Source organism: Aythya marila, assembly GCF_965140915.1.
Source record: "Aythya marila genome assembly, chromosome: 8".
Classification (NCBI taxonomy): domain Eukaryota; kingdom Metazoa; phylum Chordata; class Aves; order Anseriformes; family Anatidae; genus Aythya; species Aythya marila.
This window is the reverse complement of record NC_139049.1, coordinates 17,676,063-17,695,770: the sequence shown is the minus strand read 5'-3', so window position 1 is coordinate 17,695,770 and position 19,708 is coordinate 17,676,063. Positions and strand designations below refer to the sequence as shown.

The following is a 19,708-nucleotide window of genomic DNA, read 5'->3' as shown; positions in this document are numbered from 1 at the left end:
TCAAATGACTAAAAGATGAATTTAACCTGCTATTACAAAAGCAATTTTTTCTTCCAAGCACCTATCTGAAAGTTTAAGGAGCAGTTTAAGCAGTCATTAACACTTCTGTAACTGAAAAAGATGCCAAAAGCTTAAAACTAAAATAACTGAAAAAAATCTGTGTATAAATTACTGTATTTTAAAAATACAAATGAATATTCAGCACCATCACCTGAATACTGCCTTTCCAACCATGCACTGCAGAATGATGTACAGCACTAACAAACTGAACGCATTCTCAGTTTTTCCTATGTTAATCTGCAAAGGGGACCGAAGTTGTTCATGCTCTGGAAACCTGTCCCGAATACCACTATTGACAGCTGAACCCAAGTCTGCTATAAAGTGTTGTAAAATGGGAAATTGTTCTGATGCTGTTTCCTTGCACTAAGTTCTAGAATGGCTTTTTTACTTGGGTATAACACCATACACAACTTGCATGACTGAAGTGCCTGCACTGAATTCATGGAGCACTGGGAAATACAGTTGACAGAGAAACCTGAGAAAGCTTCACCTGCCTGTGTCCTTCCACACGAAACTCTTCAGGTTAGCTCACAATACCAGCATTTTTAATTCCCCCCCTAAATGCAGAGAATTAGGCCATGCTTGAATTAAACGGAAGTCAGTCCACACATTTCACTCAAACCCAACAGGTTTATAGCTGAGAACTCTGATGGCAAATTTTACAACCTTATTTCAAGCAGTGATTGCAAAGAGGGGAAAAAATCAAAACCATGAGAAGTTTATATTTGTGGCTTGAATGCTGAAGTATGTTACTCATTTCTGAATAACACTTACTGGGAAAGAGAAACATAGCACAAACATGAAGTTCAGTTACAACTGGTGTTCTTTTACTATACCTTTTTTCTTCCCCTTAGAAATAACATACCACGCTTCAGAGAAGTATATTTCCATTTGTTACATTTGAAGAAAAGAATGTACTTTAAGAACCCTAACTGGGAATCACTGGTCAACCACAATAAGCTATGATATTAAAGCTGGTACATATCCTTTTCAGTAACAATGACAACAGGGTGGAGTCTTTAAAATGGCATTTATACCATCAAAAACTATTTATTTAAAGTTTAATTTTAAATTATAATTGTCTGTTCTGCAAACAAAGAAAACAATTTTTCACAAGTCAAAACTCTGGAAATTTAAAAGCCCCCACCCAGCAATATCTTAACATGAAGAGTAATGAGCTAGTAATGTTGAGAAAAATATGTCACTTCCAATTCAGCAACTGGATGCTGGGAACTCATTTTTGCTGCAATGGTGGTTTAAAAAAAACAGCTCTCCAGCTGACTCCCATGAGAGGTTCACATATCCACAGATGAGCTTATAGAAGAGAATGGACACTACGCTTCAGCTGGTCAATGCATTAATTTAGCATTTAACACAAACCTAACTTCAGCGCAAACACTGAAACACTCTCACGGACTGCTGCTGAAGCAGTTCAGGCACAGGCACACACACCAGTCCACCAATGCAACTGCGAGTGCCACAGCTTCTTAAATCGTCCAAGTATGACTTAGCTGAATTTACCAATCACGGTAATTGTGCAGAAATTTCAATATTGACATACTAAAGGACAAAGAAATAATGTTTTTTGCAGAATCACTTAAAATGGCTGGTAATTACTCACCGAAGCTTAATCCATGAGATACGTGATTTGTCCTTGTGATACTAAAGACTAAGAAATGTATATATATATGTATTTTTTTTTTCTATCCTTAAGAGGCACACAGTCTAAAGAACCACCTTACCTGATAGAGTTTTGCTTCCTGTTTTCTATTTTCATTAAAATTTGTACATCTGACTGAGGAGACATTGTATAGATTTTTAATCTGAAAAATAAGAATAAACAACAGATCAAGAGACAATGATGTACTTCACACTCTTATCATCTGTAAGAGATGGATATCTTTTGTACATCAACAAGCAAAAGCATTTATTTCTTCATAAAAAAACAAGCATTTGCCATATGTTGAGCACCTTCTAAAAATTAGGGGTAAAATTACTAGTGTTTTTCTAATTCCTCCAAAGAAAACATTCACTGTCACCCCCACTGCAGATAATTATGGTCATATTTTTTAGAATTACAATTCCTTTATTTGATCTATATGCTATGAGTCAATGTCTTAATCTTCTACTGATTTAAATTTTGTGGCTATATTCCAGGGTTACTTATTTGTGAAACTTGGGCTGGTTTTTGCCACAGGAATTAAAGATGTCCTGCTGACAGGGACCTCGACTTTACATACTGAAAGTGCAACTACTTTAAGCAATCTGTTCAGGATGACTCCTTTCTTTTATTAGTGAATTAGACAGAAAGTTGTTCAGTACACACCTTTGACAAACTACAGGATCTGACTCCACTGGATCAATGTAGGGCTTAAGGATATCGGTGAGCGTTTTATCCTCTGGCACCCTTTCACAGAAGATAAAAATCAAATACATCAGACATGCTTCATCGTGTACACAAAAATCTATTATCTGAGTCATTTAAAGGAAACTGTGTATTTGCATGCTACAGTGGTACAACTGAGCACTTTATAGGAGGATTAGAAATGTGTATCAATACAGCACAGGTAATTGACAGCTCTATCTCAGTTTCAACACTGGGACTTTACTGGCATCTATAAGGAGTAAACAGATGAGTATCTCTAGTTTCAAACCCTGCAGTATAACATGCTGTTTGTACAGCCCAGAAGTAGATGCGGGCGTACTTCTCATACCCCTTCAGGCTAGGAAAAAAGGAGAAAGAAAGATTTGTCAATAAAAGCTTAGTTTGGGGATTTTGCAAAATGTGCTTATGGGCTTTCCTACGAAGGAAACAATGCAACCATTTCATTGTATGTGAAGGTCAGCTCCAGCGTGCAAGCGGAGGGGAAAGTGAAATCCTGCTGAATCCCTGCTCCATGAGAGCAGAATAGATTAGCAGTACAGCATGTCACCACCATGAATATACAAGCTGTTCTGTTTATATCAAGGAAGGACTAGCAATGACATATTTCACCTTATTTGAAAAGCCCACTAGCTTTCAAGGACTAAAATACTACACAGCGTTAACTTAAATGCTCCTGTAATTAAGGCAGAAAGTAATATTCAAGTTTACCTTATATAATAGAAATATTTAAGAACTAATTAAAATATTTTCCAGTTTAATTCCAGAAGAAGAATTTAAACTTTATACAAAGCTGTTTACCAAACTGTACCTTTTTAAAGTGTATTCAGCATGACAGTGAGGAAATACAAGCTTCAAATGCCAGTAGAACTTCTGCTCCCTGAAAAGAAAAAGAAATGCATACTGTTAATGCCTTACTACTGTTACCTGGTAACTGCTGCTTTTTTTCCTATGATAAAGCTTGGTAGCCTATGACACAACTGCAGAATACAATATATAGCTCAGATTTTGAATAGCATTTTCAAAGAGTAAAGCAGCACACAGAAACTGAGAGGGGCACTTCGAAAGAGGCAACAATCCCAGCCCCTGCTGAATTTCAAGTCCTTATGGGGATGAAAACCTCTTCCTTGCAAATACGGGGACGGTACCACCAACGAACTGATCAGCAGCATTTCATGTTTTAAAAGGGAACATCTTCCAGCTGAGTTTCTATGTGCACAGCTGCCCTTTCATTTGAGAAAAGGAAAACACTTTTTGGCCTATCACCCAGGCCAGACTGCCAACCCAGCACAACAGCCACAGGTCTGAGCGGAGGCTGGCTCCCTACAAAATGAAGGACTCATCTTTCTGACCAGAAAAGGTGCTGGGGCAGGGAGGGGAGCTGTGTTTTGGCATAACAGGGTTAACAAAAGTTGGAAAGAATAAATGCTTTACAGAAATATCAGGAAACTCTTGGTAAACGCAAAAATTGATGCCACCATCCCTTCTCCATTTTGTGGGCTGTAAAACCATCTTCCCTTTAAAGCTAGCTCCATTATTACCTGAGAACAGAAATTCCTGGAGCATGGTTCCAGTGCAGTATCATGTCAAGAATGGCAGTACTGCCTACAGGACACCCCCCTATGACTAGAAAATCTCTTTCTGGTTTTGCCTCTCATTTGCAGAGAATCTACAGAAGCCAATAATGACTTAAGACCAGACATTTTTCCTTTCATTGCTTCAAATTCTTCCACTCTGTATGGTGTGTGTAACAATCTTTTTCTAAATGAAATCTCGTTAAAAAAAAAAAAGAGCAGTCTAAAAGGTAGGTGCAAGGCCCTTTGCTGTGGTTCTGAATGTTACACTCGTGACACACAGTACAGATTTGGGAGAGGAAGGAGGGACGGACTAGTGCCATTTAGAAAGCAGGTGCCAGGTATTTAACTGCAGCACAGGAACTTTGAGCTGTGGTGGTGGCACTTTTTTTTTTTTTTTTTTTTAAACTACTTAAGAGCTATGAATCATTATATCCAAGATAATCAGCATCGGTTATGCGAAGGTTCTGGTACCACAACTAAAACCAAACACATTGTTGCTCCAACTTGCTCTCTCATTTGCTTATCAGGCAGATGGAACATCATCCAGCGGGGTCTAGTCAGCTGCGGAGACAGGGTATGTGTATCCAGCAGCAAAACAGTCAACAAGTGTGTTGCTAAGCTCAATTAACTATCTAATCAATTTTTAAATGCAGGCTCTTTATGAAGTGCACTTACCAAATACTCACTTCCTTATCTAGTTATTTCTGGGTTAAAGCTAAGCTTTACAGCTGAACTATGCTTCCTGCAGTGTAAGTACAGTGGTCTTAGCTTTTACCAAAAAAAAAAAAAAAAAAGGGGGGGGGGTTGGAGGGGAGCAGCAAGCAAGAAGCACCCTCCAAGGAGTTATTAATTAAATACAATGAACTAAGGAAGGCTAACATCCACAAAGTAACATGCAACAAGCTCACTGACATCTTGCCTCATGGATTTTATGCTATTTTGCATATTGCTGTGATGCTGTCTTAAACTACTGAACTGACAGAGATAACTCCAAATCAGTGAGCTTAATGGAATTTTGAAATGGAATTTTGAAAGAATTTTGAAAGGTGAATGAAACAAAGTTTCTAATTCTTTATCTTCACAACTGAAGGAAGCATCAACACCAGCACGTGCACAGAGCAAGCTGCAGTGATATCTGGCATTTAACGTGGCACAGTGTTAATGCAAAGCACCTTCCCAAGCAGGCTTCAGTAAAGGTTTGCAGACTTTAAACAGAAATAGGCTCACTATCATTAGCTGCAGTGTCCACTAATGATGGGTAGGTACACTTATTAAAACACATACTTACAGGACCATTTGTTACATACTGTCCACTAACTCAGGGCTTTTTAGCAATTTTGCATTTAATTCACCACCGACTTGTTCAAACAGGCCATGCTCGTGTCTTCGAGTGTGACCAAGCCTTGTAGTGATGTGAACTTTCTTTCTGCCAAACCTTTAATCAAGATGGGCAAAGCAGTGGGAGCACTGCAGACCTGCCTCTCCCAGCTGGGCCCAGCACGGTGTGACACAGGTCACAGCAGCATGGATGTGGCCTGTAGGGCTGGGCTGCCTCTAACACAGGCACTTGAAACAGAACTGTTCCAGAACTACTTCCAGCTATCTGCTACCTGTTGCTAGGAATACTCTGTGCCTGCAGAAACCGTAGTCACACAGCACATCCTGATTTCACATGCAAGACCAGTTCCCTGTGGGCTCACTGAGGCAGACTCAGTCCATCGCTGCAGCTGTATAATCAGCTTAAGAGGGCTCTTTTCAGACTCTCACCCAGCCTCCCTCCCCCTTCCAGGCACAACCTAAGTCCATGGATTAGTGCACAGAAAGAGCAGTGAATCAGATGTCTGAACACTACTTTTAAAAATATCATTCCTTGTCAGAAGGTTCCACTGGAAAAACAGAAATGTTGATATTGTCAGCACGCTAACACCTCAACCAGTGTTAATTACTTCATCTCTCTTCAAAATATTCTTGCCTGAACATAAATGGCAAACAAGAGGTAAGATAGATTGAGAACTAGGTAGACGAAGGCAAGGGATAAAGAAGCTTAAAATTGGAATAGCCTCACATGCTTTGCTGTCAAATGAAGTCTTGAAAAACAGCAATACTTTTACACGGTAAGTTTCCATAAGTAGAAGAAATTTGTAACGACCTGCTGGATGCCTCCTATTAAAGCAAAGCATCCCTCACCATCAGTGATTTCTGCCCAGTTAGAGAACTTGATGTCAACTGTAGATGCTATCAAAGCTGCTTCACAAAAAGTTCAGATTAAAATTAGATATCCTGGCTCCAGATCTCACTGACTTCATTTTCCATTATGGCTCACTGGGGTAGTATTTCCTTCAAATGTAACTGTCATGTACCATGTTCATTTTCTAAATGAAACTCTTAATTGAGTCAGTCATCTGAAGTTGAGTAACAGCTCGCTGCTTCAAGTGCTCCACGGAGCTCAACTGCCGAGCAATGCCAACCCATGGTTTGCCTGAATACCAAGGCACTGACTACAAAACTACCAAACTGCATGGATCTGGATGAGGCACAGCACATCCTTGATGTCAGTAATAGCAGCATCATCGCCCATCCCTGCACTGCTTGGCTTCACATCCTATTTTGCTTACTTCAGAGCCATACAAGCCGATCAGAAGGAGAAGGAGAAGCCAAGCACCTCTTCCCTTGCGTGATATGTAGCTGCAAATTATGCTCAGAGCTGCACAGGCTGTTCTGCAATTACTGCTCTTCTAAAACAAACAACTCTCTCCCTCTCGTTTTACCTAAAACTTTCAAAAAATATTTTTTATAATCAACTTAATTTTTCCTCCCTATTTTTTTTTCCACTGAACCACATGCAAGTGATATTTCAATTTCTGAAAGCTAGAACTGAGAGATTTTTATTTCTGGTATCACGAAGACTGCAGTGCCATACACAACGTGGCTGTTACTGTCAAGTAGCTCTGGGCACAGCTGCAAAGATTTTCTTCACTGCCTTTTACATTTAATGCAGCACCCAGGGAGATGTTCCAAGCTCTGTGGGTGTACGCAGTACGGGTGCTGGAGGTACAGGACAAATCTTGCATCTGCCTAGGGTGCTAAGAAGGATTTCAGGACTTGGAGCCCTCCCATATGTGCCTTGGAGGATTTGTAAAAGGGGTCCAAAGCCTACATATTTCTCAAAACATTTGAGATTGTTACAATTTCATACATAAATGTTTCACATAATATAAATGTTTCATGAAGCTTAACATTTTTACCTAGTTCCTCCGAACAGTCAATTTTGCCTAGATTGCTGTAGTACATATATATATATATATATAAAGACCTTTATACATATATATTTATTTTTATAGAGAAAACCTATATTAAAAACCCACTTAATATATATATATAAACTTTTCACATGTATATTTCTATAGATGTGTAAAATATAAATATATATATAATGACAAAAAGTTCCAAATTCATCACATCTTAAGATACCAACTGTAGTTCTGGCTCTGCAGAAGTACCTAAGCGTTGGTCTATCAAAGATCTCAGACAATTTTGTTTCCATTTAGCAACTAATATTCTTGAAATGTTTTAAATAAGTATGTGTGATGTACAAGCACAAATACTGTAGTATTTCCTATCTATATTATTTTACATCGATAGAAGAGATGAAGAGGAAATAATGTTTAATGAAGGACCGGTTACCTTTAACTTGATAACACCCTGCACTCTCATCTAACACACTGAAGTTTAACTGCAACACAGGGCCTTCACTATCCACTCCTTTGGATAACGTTACTTTTCTCAACTTAAGCAACACAGATTCAGCACAACTAAGTGACTAGATTCCCTTGTGGAGTCGAAACACCATTAACAAATGAGAACATGCAGAAGTGTGATGGTTTCCTTCTCCCCTCCACCACCACGTACGTGCTCCTAGTGCCAAAATGACTGCTGCCGTACTTCTAACAACAGCACACAAAAGAGGATGTCTCCATTTTGCTGAAACTTCATTAAGCTTATTCCTGGATTTGATGTATAAACAATAAAACAATGAAATATTTCTCCTGAAAGTTCAAATATTTCCTAGTTACAGTAAGCAGCACGACAATCGATGAAGAAACTGAAGTGCACTTCCGCTGTAGCACATATGGTCTCCTACAAGGGGCCTCACAACAGCAGGAGATGTTACTAACTGTGTGTGTTGCAATAATCAAACACGACAGGCTTGAGCTGAGTCCTGGGTAAGGCAAGGGGATGCTGCTAAGGCTGAGTGAGTAACCCAAACTGTAATTCTCAAAAAAAATAAAACTACTGTCCTCTTTAACTCCTGCAAATAAACAAAATGGCCATCAGATTCACTATGAGAATAAAAAAAAATTAGTTGCTAAAATAAAGAAATGTTAAAAAATGTCAGCTACAGAACTCAGTAGCTATTCATTTTAACATGGGGATATTTGGAAAGCTACTGATTTTCAGAAATACACATAGTACTGAAAGCAGGATCTCAGTAACAACTAAATTCAAGCTTAAGGGCTCCACCAGTGTAATATGAGCCCCAAAACCTGCTCATGTAACTCCTTGGTAAATTCTCAAGATCAGCAACACTTCAAAAAATTCACACTGATTATCTTTACCTAATTAAGGATTACAGACTTGACATTTTAGGGTTTTCATAAGTACCTCAGAAGTAACTTCCATTGCACTAATGATCACTTACCCACTACTAATCCCACGTCTCCACAACAGATTTTATTCACACTATTAAACCGGAGAAGAGAGACAAAGGAGAGGATCCCCTCTTCTCCAAAGTACATGACGTGATCAGACGTTCCCAACCTGCAGGAACGCCTCCCACCCAGGGGGAGCTGCATCCCTCCTTCCCACCTCCAAGCTTCCATGGGTTCCATGCACGGGTGCTGTGCACAGACGGGATGAGGCAGGGTGGAGGTGCCCAGGCAGATAAGCAGCAGAGCAGGGCTGAGCAGGGCTGCATACACTGCAGAACCAAGGGAGCTGAGCTGCACTGCCCCAGTTCAGCTTCTCATTGCTGAAATAGGCTCCTGCTGAGGATGCAGGAGGCACAAGCTGCGAGCTCCCCCTTTTCCTCGCACAGCCCCTGCTGGTTGGAGCTCCCTCTTGCTGCCCGGCCTGGTCACACTCTGCAGCCCTCTCCCGAAGGCTCCCCATCACGGCAGCACACCCTAATTCCATGGCAGCACCTCTTACAGAAGGGGAACTAGCACTTCTATTGGAAAATGAGGGCACTACAGCTACTGTATGGTGAAGCAGTGCATTAAAAAGAATTTGCAAGCAAGGTGTCCTAAACCACCTGCAAGACAGAAGGCCCACTGGAAGGAGTTCACAAACTGGACTCAAACTCCATTCTCTGCTGACCCTCCAGTATCTGGATTGCTTGATACTGCAAGTTAATCTAACCCGTGTGTTACCCAGCACTGGCACGTATGCTTTCACAATACTAATGGAAACAACAAACTAATGGAAACTGGGAAATGAAGAGTCTGGTTAACACATCTAAACAACCACTGATTTGTCCTCCAGAGCTGGCAGGGGTAGGGGATGACACAAGAATACATCTTGTACTTCCTAGTTTTGGATTACTTTCATTCCTGCCTTGTATAGCCTAACAGCTTGGCTCACATGGAGAGTGTGAAAAAGACATCAGAGAAGGTTCTCAGCTCTTCACACACATATGCAGCGCAGCTTCCAACCTGCACCCTCCAGAGGAACCCCTCCACAAACCCTGACAGACAAACAGCGTGAGAAGGGGTTCAGAGCTACCAAACTGCAGACACACCAGAGCCTGACAAGAACCAGGCGTTAAGCTCATAGAAAGCAACTATTTGCACAGCTTTACCCCACTTGGATGTAACATTCAACAAAAAGTTAGAGGTCATACCACGAAATCACATGGGATAGGTGTCAAATGGCTGATACTTTTTGGTTCGATCAAACCTTGGGTTTGATTCCTCAGGCACCCACAGAGGGAGCAGGCAAACATGCCAATTACAAAAAATAAAAATAATTAGTTTTTAATCTACATCACTGAATTCAAACAGACCACTGCTGAGTGAACAGCAGCAGCACAAGAGAGGAAATGTCCTTCTTGTAGTTATCATGGAGCATGCCCCATACCCTTGGGCAGCATGTGCAGGAAGTAGAGGGCTACTTCCTGTCCTCTTAGAACGTTACCATGTTCTTTCTGCTGGGATCTGAAAGCCCCGGAAAGGATAACTGTCCAGAACAACCACAGAAAACCACCCCAGGTCCTCATGATTGACAAAAGAGTAAGACATCATCCCAGACAGCCTGTGAGATACTTCCATGCCTGTTTGCCAATGTCACTTTCGTTGCCCCATCCTCTTAGGTTTTAAATCTGCTTCTGTTAAACAACAGAAACACGTCAAAATGTAACCTGCTTACAGCTTCATTTGTTATCAACAGAAGGTATGTTTCAGTATGTACTCAAAAAGACTTTCTAGAGAAAAAGAACTGACGAATGTGTTATGTGGAGGCAAATTTCTGTCAGCACAGGGTTGCAGCATGCCCAGGATCCTACCAATAGGGTCAAAAACCCTGCCTGTGTGTCTCTTCTGTTCTTTTGTCTCCAAACACCTAGCTGCTGATCCCACTATCTCTGGGCCTTCTGCCCTTGCTCTGGCTCTATAACACTACTCCCTTACCCTGTACTGCCAGGGATGCCTATTTTGTTTTATCTACAACATTGAGGAAATGCCCCAGCTCGGCCATAAGCCTGAGATACTTCAGTAGCACAAGCCCTGCACAAGATATCTGTAGAAGGCTGAACATATGGCCAAAGCAAAGGAAGGCAGTACAAAGGCAGGCAGCCTCTGCTCATATGGCTAGGATCTACCACGTCTGGGTCTATCCTCTACTCTGTTCTGAAGAGAGATGGAGAAAACACCCCAGATTTCCTTTCTTTCCATGGGTCTGCCATGGATTTGCTCTGGCAGAGCTTGCAAATTATGCAACTTTCAAAGGTTACACTTCTACAGATTTTTATGCCTTATGTTCAGCTAAAAAAATCTAAATATTTGTATTAAAAAAAAAAAAAAAAAAAAAAAAAGCTTGTGTCTCAGAACAGCAGATGAGAGGAGATGATACTGGATGATACTGGGAAGTGTGCTGAGCAGCTTTTCAGGTTGGTTATTAGAGAGAGACACCTGGTGGCAGCTCCCCAGCCACAGGCACCTCACCACTTCCAGCCACCGCTCTTTAGATTGTGGTTTGTAAGTCACAAGAACAGAGGGAAAAATGCATATTGAAACCAGAACTTGCTACCAGAACTAAGGATATGAAGAGAAGAGGAGGAGCCACATCTTATTACTGCAAGAAGCACAGATCTTCAAGCTGAACGTGACCTGTTTCCTGTCATAACAGAGTTCTCTGCAGTACTTTTTTCATAGTAAAAAAAACACAACACAAAACTGAAAACAAACAAAAATAAAACACGAAGTCTGGATACCAGAGAAAACTCACAAGAGTAGAAAAAAAAGAAAGAACACCGTAAGTCTTATTAATCTTAGCCTTTTTCCTGACGTCACATCTGTCTGTCTGCACTTGTCTAAGCTGTGCACATGCTACAACATACATCAACCCTAAGATGACATGCAGCAGGTAACTGGACTGGAAGCACCCCTTTCAGCCTTAAAGACAGCTATTTTCAGAGAGAGGAATTTTCAGCAACCATTCTACATCAATCCTCTATCATAAACGTTTAAAGGAAAGTTTTTTTTTCTAACAACAAAACCCCCAAAAGCCTTCAGACTGCCATTTAACAGATGAAAATCACAACAGTACTAATTCGTCCACCTACTACTTAATGTTGGTATTTTTCAAAATAATGTATGAATTGCATAAGCTATAAAACTGAGCTCAAAGAGACTAAAAATGAAAAAACTGCTGCAGGAGATATTAAATCTAAATAGCTTTTGTAAAAAAAAAAAAAAAAAAAAGCATACCAGATTTTAAAAGCAAGCATGTCAGTATGAATTTAGATTCCCATCATTTTGTGTTCAGTGAAAGCAAAACATTGCTGACTAACCGACTGAAGACTCACTTCTTATTGAAGATGGTTGAATTTTCTCTTCTTTTTGTAAATCCAATGGGCAGTGTCTTCAGGTTGATATTATGCCTTCGAGCTCTGTTTCTCAAGTAATTTATCTAGCAAAAAATAAAATTATTTTTTTTTTGAATCTGAATTGTATACACAAAGCTGGAACATTAAAGCAAAAAATGAAGAGTAAACACGAAAGGAATTATGGGAACATTAAAGAAAAGGCCACGTTTAATGTTGAACTTTGACTTTTGAATAAACAAAACACTGTGAGTGAGCAAGTCAATAAAGCAAGCCTGGACACTACCTGAAACATTTTCAGGTGAAGTCTTCCAGTTAAAAACAACATGCCAATGACCTCTTCCCACTTAAAGTTCTTCAACATACTGTGAAAGTCACGAACACCCACCATCGGTGCAAAACCACTCACTGAGCTGGTTTTTGAGCTACAACCCTGCTAGTGGATGGGATATACAAGCACCTCCTCAACCACTCTGACAAAATCCTATCTAAAGGTAGCGTGAAGGATATCATCCTGCAAACACGCCTAGTATTGCACGCTAAAAACTGCTACCTCTGGAGCATCTCACCATTTTCAATGTACATTTTCAAGACATCATGATTATAACACAGAGTATGACAGCAGCTTAAGAGACAGACAAGGACTTCTAAATCTACTTGGCATTAAAAAAATCAACATGAATTCTCTCCAACTGAGGAGTTGAGTGCTGTATTAAAAAGTGTCTTCACAGGATTGGAAACAGGGGCCTGACACCTTTTTCTGACACACAAATGAGACAACATATTTTGGAGTGCACTTTGGTGTTCATACTTCTTGATCTTGGTCTTCCCTGCTCTGTCACATGGCTTTTACGAAATGACATCTAATTCTGTGATCTCATTGATGCTCTACTGGAAGTGGAAGAATTTCAAGAAAAATCACCTCTCAAAAGCACGTTAGCTTTTACTTCACAGTTGCTTAGACTTATTCTCTGCAGAACTCTAGTTATCTTGGTTTGGTAAATGGGGAAGCATGTAATAATTTTTAGGCAAAAACATGCCAAAAAAATCCCATGTTGTTTACATGGGAATATTGCATGTAAAAATTCAGAAAAGCTGTAGAGGTAGATAGGAGCAATCAGTCTCTCTTAATACACATCTGTCACCCTCAACCCAGAACAGCCACGCATCAAGTATTTGGAGAATGTATAGACTGTTAGCAGTTTATTCTTCTAAGCAACTGGATGTAGCCACCAATACTACTATTACATAAACCTGGAGACCTTCCTTGATTTCTGGCTCTAATATCCAGGGTCGTCCATACCTTCACAGTAGAGGTTATCAGCTCTGAAATCTGGACTGGGACTGCCTCAGTGGGAATGTAAAGGTAGTCAACCCTATCTCCAACAGACCAAGTGGCTAATTTAAAACTTACAAATTTATTTGTTGTTGGCCTATGCACAGAAAGATCTCGAGCCGCAGCATCAGCTGTCCTTCCTACATCTTCCAGGAAACGGTAATCTGAAAGCAAAAACAGAACAGAAAAAAAACGTAGTTTATTTATCTAACCTACTAAAAATGGTGAATTTTAAAAAGCACAAGAAATATTCTTACCGCTCAGAAGGTTCAAGTCGGTAAATTCATTTACAGAGATAAATGATGTTTTATCCCTGATTCCATTACAGCTCAGTGCAAGCTTATGCTTCTTTACACACAACAGACTGAAATGACACAAATAAAGAACCATTAATATGCCACGTTCAGCACAAGAAACATAACAGTTTAAGTTAGATATTAGATACCTGCACGAATATTTCATACATCGCGGACATCTGTACTTAGCTTCCTCTTCACTACACGTTTCACATCTGAAAGAAGCAGAAAGTATCTCTTAGGGCACCAACCAACAGGCAGGCACGGTGCCATTGGCTGTCACGTTTGGGTAACATTACCTGGACCTTGAAAGGAGGAAGGGAAAACACAGATAGCTTGGATTAGATAAACTAGCAGACACGGTAACGTGAGCTGCAGTGAGCATCTCCAAACACATACTGGGGTCCAACCTTTATTAAAATGCACCACAGAGATGCTTTGAGGAACACCAAGCTAATGCAGGGCTGGAAGCACAGTGAGGCTGCATCACTTTGTGCTTTGCAGCCTGCTCTATCAGTGCCTTTCTGCATTTATATTACTACTCTTAATGTGCATTATTACTTCCCATCTGTCCAAAACCGGGCTCATTAGTGTCTGGGGTTCACACTACGACCTAACACCCCCTTTCCCCAGCAGGGCAGGCCCGCATTGAGGGCACCCACCACAGGCACAACGGGCAAGCCCTACAAACCCTGCTACTGAACACAGCCTCGCTGTGCTCTCCTCCACACCCACGGCCTCCTGCTTTTTGACTAGGTCGGTACAAGAATGACATCTCCCCTCTTTTTACGAGGAGAGGGCGAGCATGAGGATTCCTGCACGAGCTGCGAAACAGAGCCTGAAGCAGCCGTTACCCTGAGCTTCCCATCCCTTTGCCACACCTTAAATACCCTCCGCAGCATCCAACGCGAGCGGGCAGAGCCCACGCGGTGCCTCCCCCGCAGCCCCTGCCCGCAAGCCCAGCCGCCCCGCACCCCGTCGGGCAGCCAGGCCGGCACCGCCGCTCCTCCCTCGCCGGGCACAGCGGCAGCAGCGAGGATGCCCGGGGCAGGGCGGCGCCGAAGGGCTCGGACCCCGCTGGGCAGGCCCGGCCCCGAGCAGCGGCCTCGCGGTGGGGAGAGGCCGCCGCGGGCCGCAGCCTCCCCCCGCCAGCCCCGGAGCCCCCCGGAGGCGCCCCCCGGGCCGGGCCAGGCCGGGCCGGGCCGCGGCCGTGAGCGGAGCCGAGGGCGCAGCGAGGCCGCCCCATCCCCGCGGCCCTACCTCTGCAGGGACATCTTCCGCCCCCCGGCCGCCCGCCCGGGGCTCCCGGGGCCGCCCTGCCCCGCCATGGCTGCGCGGCGCCGCCTCCGCACGCGGGGCCCGATGGGGAGAGCCCGGCCGAGGCCTTTCCCCCGGCCGGCGGCGCCGCCTGGCGGCCTCCGCGGCCCTACCAGGTGGAAACGTCCCTGCCTCAGCAGGGGTCTGACACACAGCCGTAGCCTAGCTCAGGGCTTGCTCTAAACTTCAGGGTAACAAAGCAGATGATTGCCTCAAACCATCAGAAATTAACAGCTGAGGGAAGGAACCGTCACAACCCTGTGGGACAGAGCTGTGCCAGAGCTCCTGGGAATGCTCGGAAGAGCTCAGGTGGCTGTAGGCAAGCGGCTTTCCAAAACTCATGCTGCGCTATGTATAAAGCACACTGTCAAAAAGGATACTTTCTGCCAACTGTTTCTGGCAGCCTCCCACTTCAAGCACCACACTACAGTACTGTCTGGTAGTGGCCTGGTGCACAAGGACTTTGTGCTGTGGGCAAGGAATTTACATTTTTGACTTAATCACATAAATAAAGATATTTTCATCTGAGCAGACTAATAATGCTTTAAGGTATTAGCTTTTAAAATAGATGATTTCTGATAGAAACTAAGAAAAAACAAATACAGGCTATAAATAATTTCCGAAAGTAAGGCAATAAGATTAAAAAAATACACATGAAGCAGAACATTTTCTAACATTCTTACAAAATATATATATATTTATCACATCAACTCCAAAGACAAACTAAGAGCAAACATCAAGTGATGCTGGCAGAACTAGCAATCTTGAAAATGCAAAAACGACAGGAAGGAATTTTCTATAACCTTTATTGTCATTCAATGATCTTACAGAGTCTTTGATCAGATTTTCTCACAGGGAACAAAAAAACGCTTTAATCAAAAACATCAGATGTACATGTACTTTACCTTGTAAAAAGTAAATATTTGTGCAATATTCCATGGCATTTCCCCTTGGAAAACAAAGCACTAGCACCTAAAAAGTACCTTTCTAGAGGATTTCCATCATTGCTGAGAATGAACTATACAGTATTAAAACAAAATAGTAAAAGACAAACAGACAGTTTGGAAGCTTATTTTATTATAGTTTAAGTATGCTTTCCTGTGGATCAAGACAATTAAACCAGTTGTTTGAACACTTCCCTGCTGTGCAGTATGGTTTGGTATCATTTTCCACTTATCTGCCATCTTCCTCAGTAGACTTTGGATTGATAATAGATATGTCACTATAAGAGAGTTATCAAAGAGTGCTTTTCCTAATGGTAAAATTGTTTTTTGTTTGTTTTTAATAAAGATGGTTGAAAATTTTAGGCTTAATTTAAGGAAACAAATGATCTAAAAATATTGCAAAAAAATGAAATTTCTAAATTGATGAAACATTGATTATAATTTAACAGTAGTCTTTCAGAAGACATGCTGTAGTAATTTGCTTAACTAGTTACAAAATATATACACAATATATCATCATCTTAAGATGCCTTTGGCATTCAGAATCTAAAACTCAAAACTACTGCAGGTAGCTCTTCTAAAAACAACTTTTACAAAGCTAACTGTTCGGACTATATGCATCATATACAACGTGCTGTCTTATATACCATTTCTGCAACAGTACATAAAAATATTTAAAACAAGAAATCCACATAAATAATGTTTTAATTGTAGTGAAGTATGTGACCAACGATTTAAAATAAGTACCTTGACAACAGAAACATATCCTGATGTAACCAGCACATACAGTCTGAAAGATAAAAAAGGATTCAATCTCTGCTAAGGCCACCAGCACCTTGTGTTATGAAGAGCACCAAGGCAATGCGGACAGGAAACACATAGAGGTAGTGTGCCATCTGTTAAGATGAATATGTCCACAAAGGACTATAATAAAACTTAATGTTTAAGAAAAGACAATGTATTGTACTGTGGCATAATTCACTTTTCATATATAAGCTATTGCACATTTAGGAGCATTAGCCAGTATTGCTCCTTAGTATTGTATGTCTCCAGCTTTCCTTAGGGTGTTTTTTTGTAGTGCTGTTAAACAAATTGCCAAGAACACTAGAGGTCCTGAAAAATTCCATGCTCAGATATTCAATTTCAGGAAATTATGCAAGAAAGCACCAACCAGTATTAAAAAGAGATTTGAATACTTTAGGAAAATTCTTGCAGTCTTCTTTCTTTTCTTTATTTTGAAATGCCATTTCTCCTTAGGGGGAAGTCTTTCCTTCTTGAAATTCTTTAACCAACACTGTTCAAAATGAATCTTCAGTTTCATAGCAATTTTGCCTATAACAGGTCATTACTCTTGCACTCAATCTGTGCAGCAATTCTGTGCTGATGCAAAAAGAACCAGGACAGAACCTTTAAAGGAAGCACACTGAACCACTTTCTATGAAGTGCTGCTGCCCTGGTTTGAGATGAGGAAGTGTGTTAACTTGAACAACTGGAAGCTGATTCGTGTCCTGAGTGTGAAAAAAGAACTGTGTCTTATGCCAGCTGCCATCTTGAATCTGCAACACACAGAAGCAGAATATTAAATTCACATCAAAGATGAGGTTCGAAACACAAATGAAAGCTGTGCTTAAGGAGTGAGAGGAGAAATGTACAGAAACATTTATTCTCCCAGCAGTTCATAAAGAAACTCTATAATGTAACAAAAGCTATTTCTCCCACAGAACATCACAGGCACTCATGGCAAAACTGTGACTTCTCAGCCCACTCCAGAATACAGCTGGGGCGGATGCAGATGCAAGGCAACAGTGCTCAGGGGAGAGAGCCTGCCACTTTGCAAGAAGCCCTGGGCTCATACAGCTTCTTAGATCTCTTGCTAAATCACCTCGAAAAAAATAATTTACTCATAGTCAATTACTTTAATGATAATTAGCTGTCCAAAAATAATTACCAGTTTCTTCAAAACTGAGATTTTGTGCTATATAACCTCAAGCGAACTATCATTGAAGTCTGAATTTTCATTCTGAGAGTAACCATTCCTAAAATCCCCTTGAGGACCTCCTTACTTCTATTCCCATCTCTCTTCAGAGTCTTAGTAGGGTCTTCAAATATTTTTTATTTAATGAGAACAACAAGTACCAGGTCCATATTACTGGAATTGCTTTTGTACTTGAGTAGATGTTGTATTGAATATCAGAAGGTTGGTGTATGCCTACATATGCAGAACAATGTAAGAAATAAACTTCAGGGCATATATATCTAAGATTGTCACAACAGCAGGAAAAAATTGTTCTCAAAGATTATTTGCTGAAAGTTAATCTTGCCTAAACAGTGACTCCATTATGGTTTTAATGATGCAAATGCTAAAATGTATTTACCATGCATTCATCCATCAGCACCTTCGGTTCAAGCAGCGTATTTGCTTTAAATACTTGTCCATTCCAACCTTTGAAGCTAACTGATGTTTTATGGCCACCTGCCTCATTTAATTCCCACATTGGTGTGTTGAGACAGTGAACTGTGATGCTGTGGGTTGCTTCTGAGCTCAGTAAATGAAGAAAGTTCATCTGCACTTTTCCAACGCCAAATTCCAGCTAAGTTCCAAAAGAAACACACAGTTAGACTTACAGCTGGGCCATGCCAAATGGCCACCACAACGCAAAGTGACATGCGTATACTAGTGCAATATTTACACATAGGAGCACGTACACATGTTTATACACGGGGATCAGTGCCGAAGAGCATCACTTGTATTTTTCAGGAGAACTATTAGGTCCTGTTAAAGTGCTTACTTCATAATGAAACTTTCCCTGGACATTTTCAAAGCTTAAAAAGAAACATTTGCTAATGCTTACAATACTGTTGAAACATAGCTAGGCAGAAAACACTATTTTTAAATAAGAAAACTGAGACAAAGGATTTTGTGATTCAAAGAAAGATAATAGCAGCAGCAGTGCTTGAACTGCAGTTGCACCTTTCTGCTAATTAGTCTTCTTAGACCACAGGTTCTGGCTGCCAATACCTACATCCTGTTAATAGCCTGAAAATTATAAGCATACTTTGATTTTAGACAGAAAATACAGTTATGCATTCCTCAACAAGAATTTCTCCACGACCAGGTCATATTCAGGAATCTTCCAAATGTAGGAATGCATATGGAGCTTTATGTTATTTCTGATGCTCTTTGATGGCTGAAGTAGATACGCAAAACTCCATAAATGTAAAATGTCTACTCCCAGTGGTTTAAGGACCACATGCAATGGGCAGCATGGACTAACGACATAAAGGAAACCAGTCTTCACCTAACAAGGCATTTAACAGTAGCTAGGTGTTGAACAGGATATTTTTTTTTCCTTTCCATTGCAATGATGTCAGCATTACACACTTAGCCGCCCTAAGTGATGAGTTACTAACATAGCTTAGAAGCATTTCAGGCTTATTTTTATGCCGTTTTTAGAAAGATGTAAAGCAAAATGAAATAATTCCTTTAGCATGGAAGATGAGTAAATGAAGAAAGTGACAGTTACAGTAACATACATCGCCTCCAGACATTCTGCAACTTCCTTACCAGAACATATAACACGTCCTTCACAAAGACGCACATAACACGTCCTTCAGCCCCCCACACCCCACACTCCCCTGAAATCTAACATCTTCTCACACATTGAGTCAACAAGCAATCATTTGCTTGAAGTTTCAG

The 19,708-nt window shown here is 40.9% G+C and overlaps 2 protein-coding genes across 2 annotated transcripts in view; both read right to left on the bottom strand.

The window, feature by feature from the left end:
- ZNHIT6 (zinc finger HIT-type containing 6) overlaps window positions 1-15,113 on the bottom strand; it is a 32,996-nt gene extending 17,883 nt beyond the window's left edge. Inside the window, exons 1-8 of the mRNA XM_082766562.1 lie at window positions 15,011-15,113; window positions 13,900-13,965; window positions 13,712-13,818; window positions 13,533-13,618; window positions 12,101-12,204; window positions 3,255-3,323; window positions 2,387-2,467; window positions 1,803-1,883 (exon numbers count right to left, since the gene is read on the bottom strand). Of these exons, the coding sequence (XP_082622688.1) occupies window positions 1,803-1,883; window positions 2,387-2,467; window positions 3,255-3,323; window positions 12,101-12,204; window positions 13,533-13,618; window positions 13,712-13,818; window positions 13,900-13,965; window positions 15,011-15,078 (662 nt within the window). The 5' untranslated portion in view covers window positions 15,079-15,113. The remainder of the gene's footprint in view (window positions 1-1,802; window positions 1,884-2,386; window positions 2,468-3,254; window positions 3,324-12,100; window positions 12,205-13,532; window positions 13,619-13,711; window positions 13,819-13,899; window positions 13,966-15,010) is intronic.
- Window positions 15,114-17,040: 1,927 nt separating this feature from the next.
- Window positions 17,041-19,708, bottom strand: part of COL24A1 (collagen type XXIV alpha 1 chain) — a 134,805-nt gene continuing 132,137 nt past the window's right edge. The window contains exons 59-60 of the mRNA XM_082765828.1: window positions 18,387-18,602; window positions 17,041-17,567 (exon numbers count right to left, since the gene is read on the bottom strand). Coding sequence (XP_082621954.1) covers window positions 17,421-17,567; window positions 18,387-18,602 — 363 coding nt within the window. The 3' untranslated portion in view covers window positions 17,041-17,420. The remainder of the gene's footprint in view (window positions 17,568-18,386; window positions 18,603-19,708) is intronic.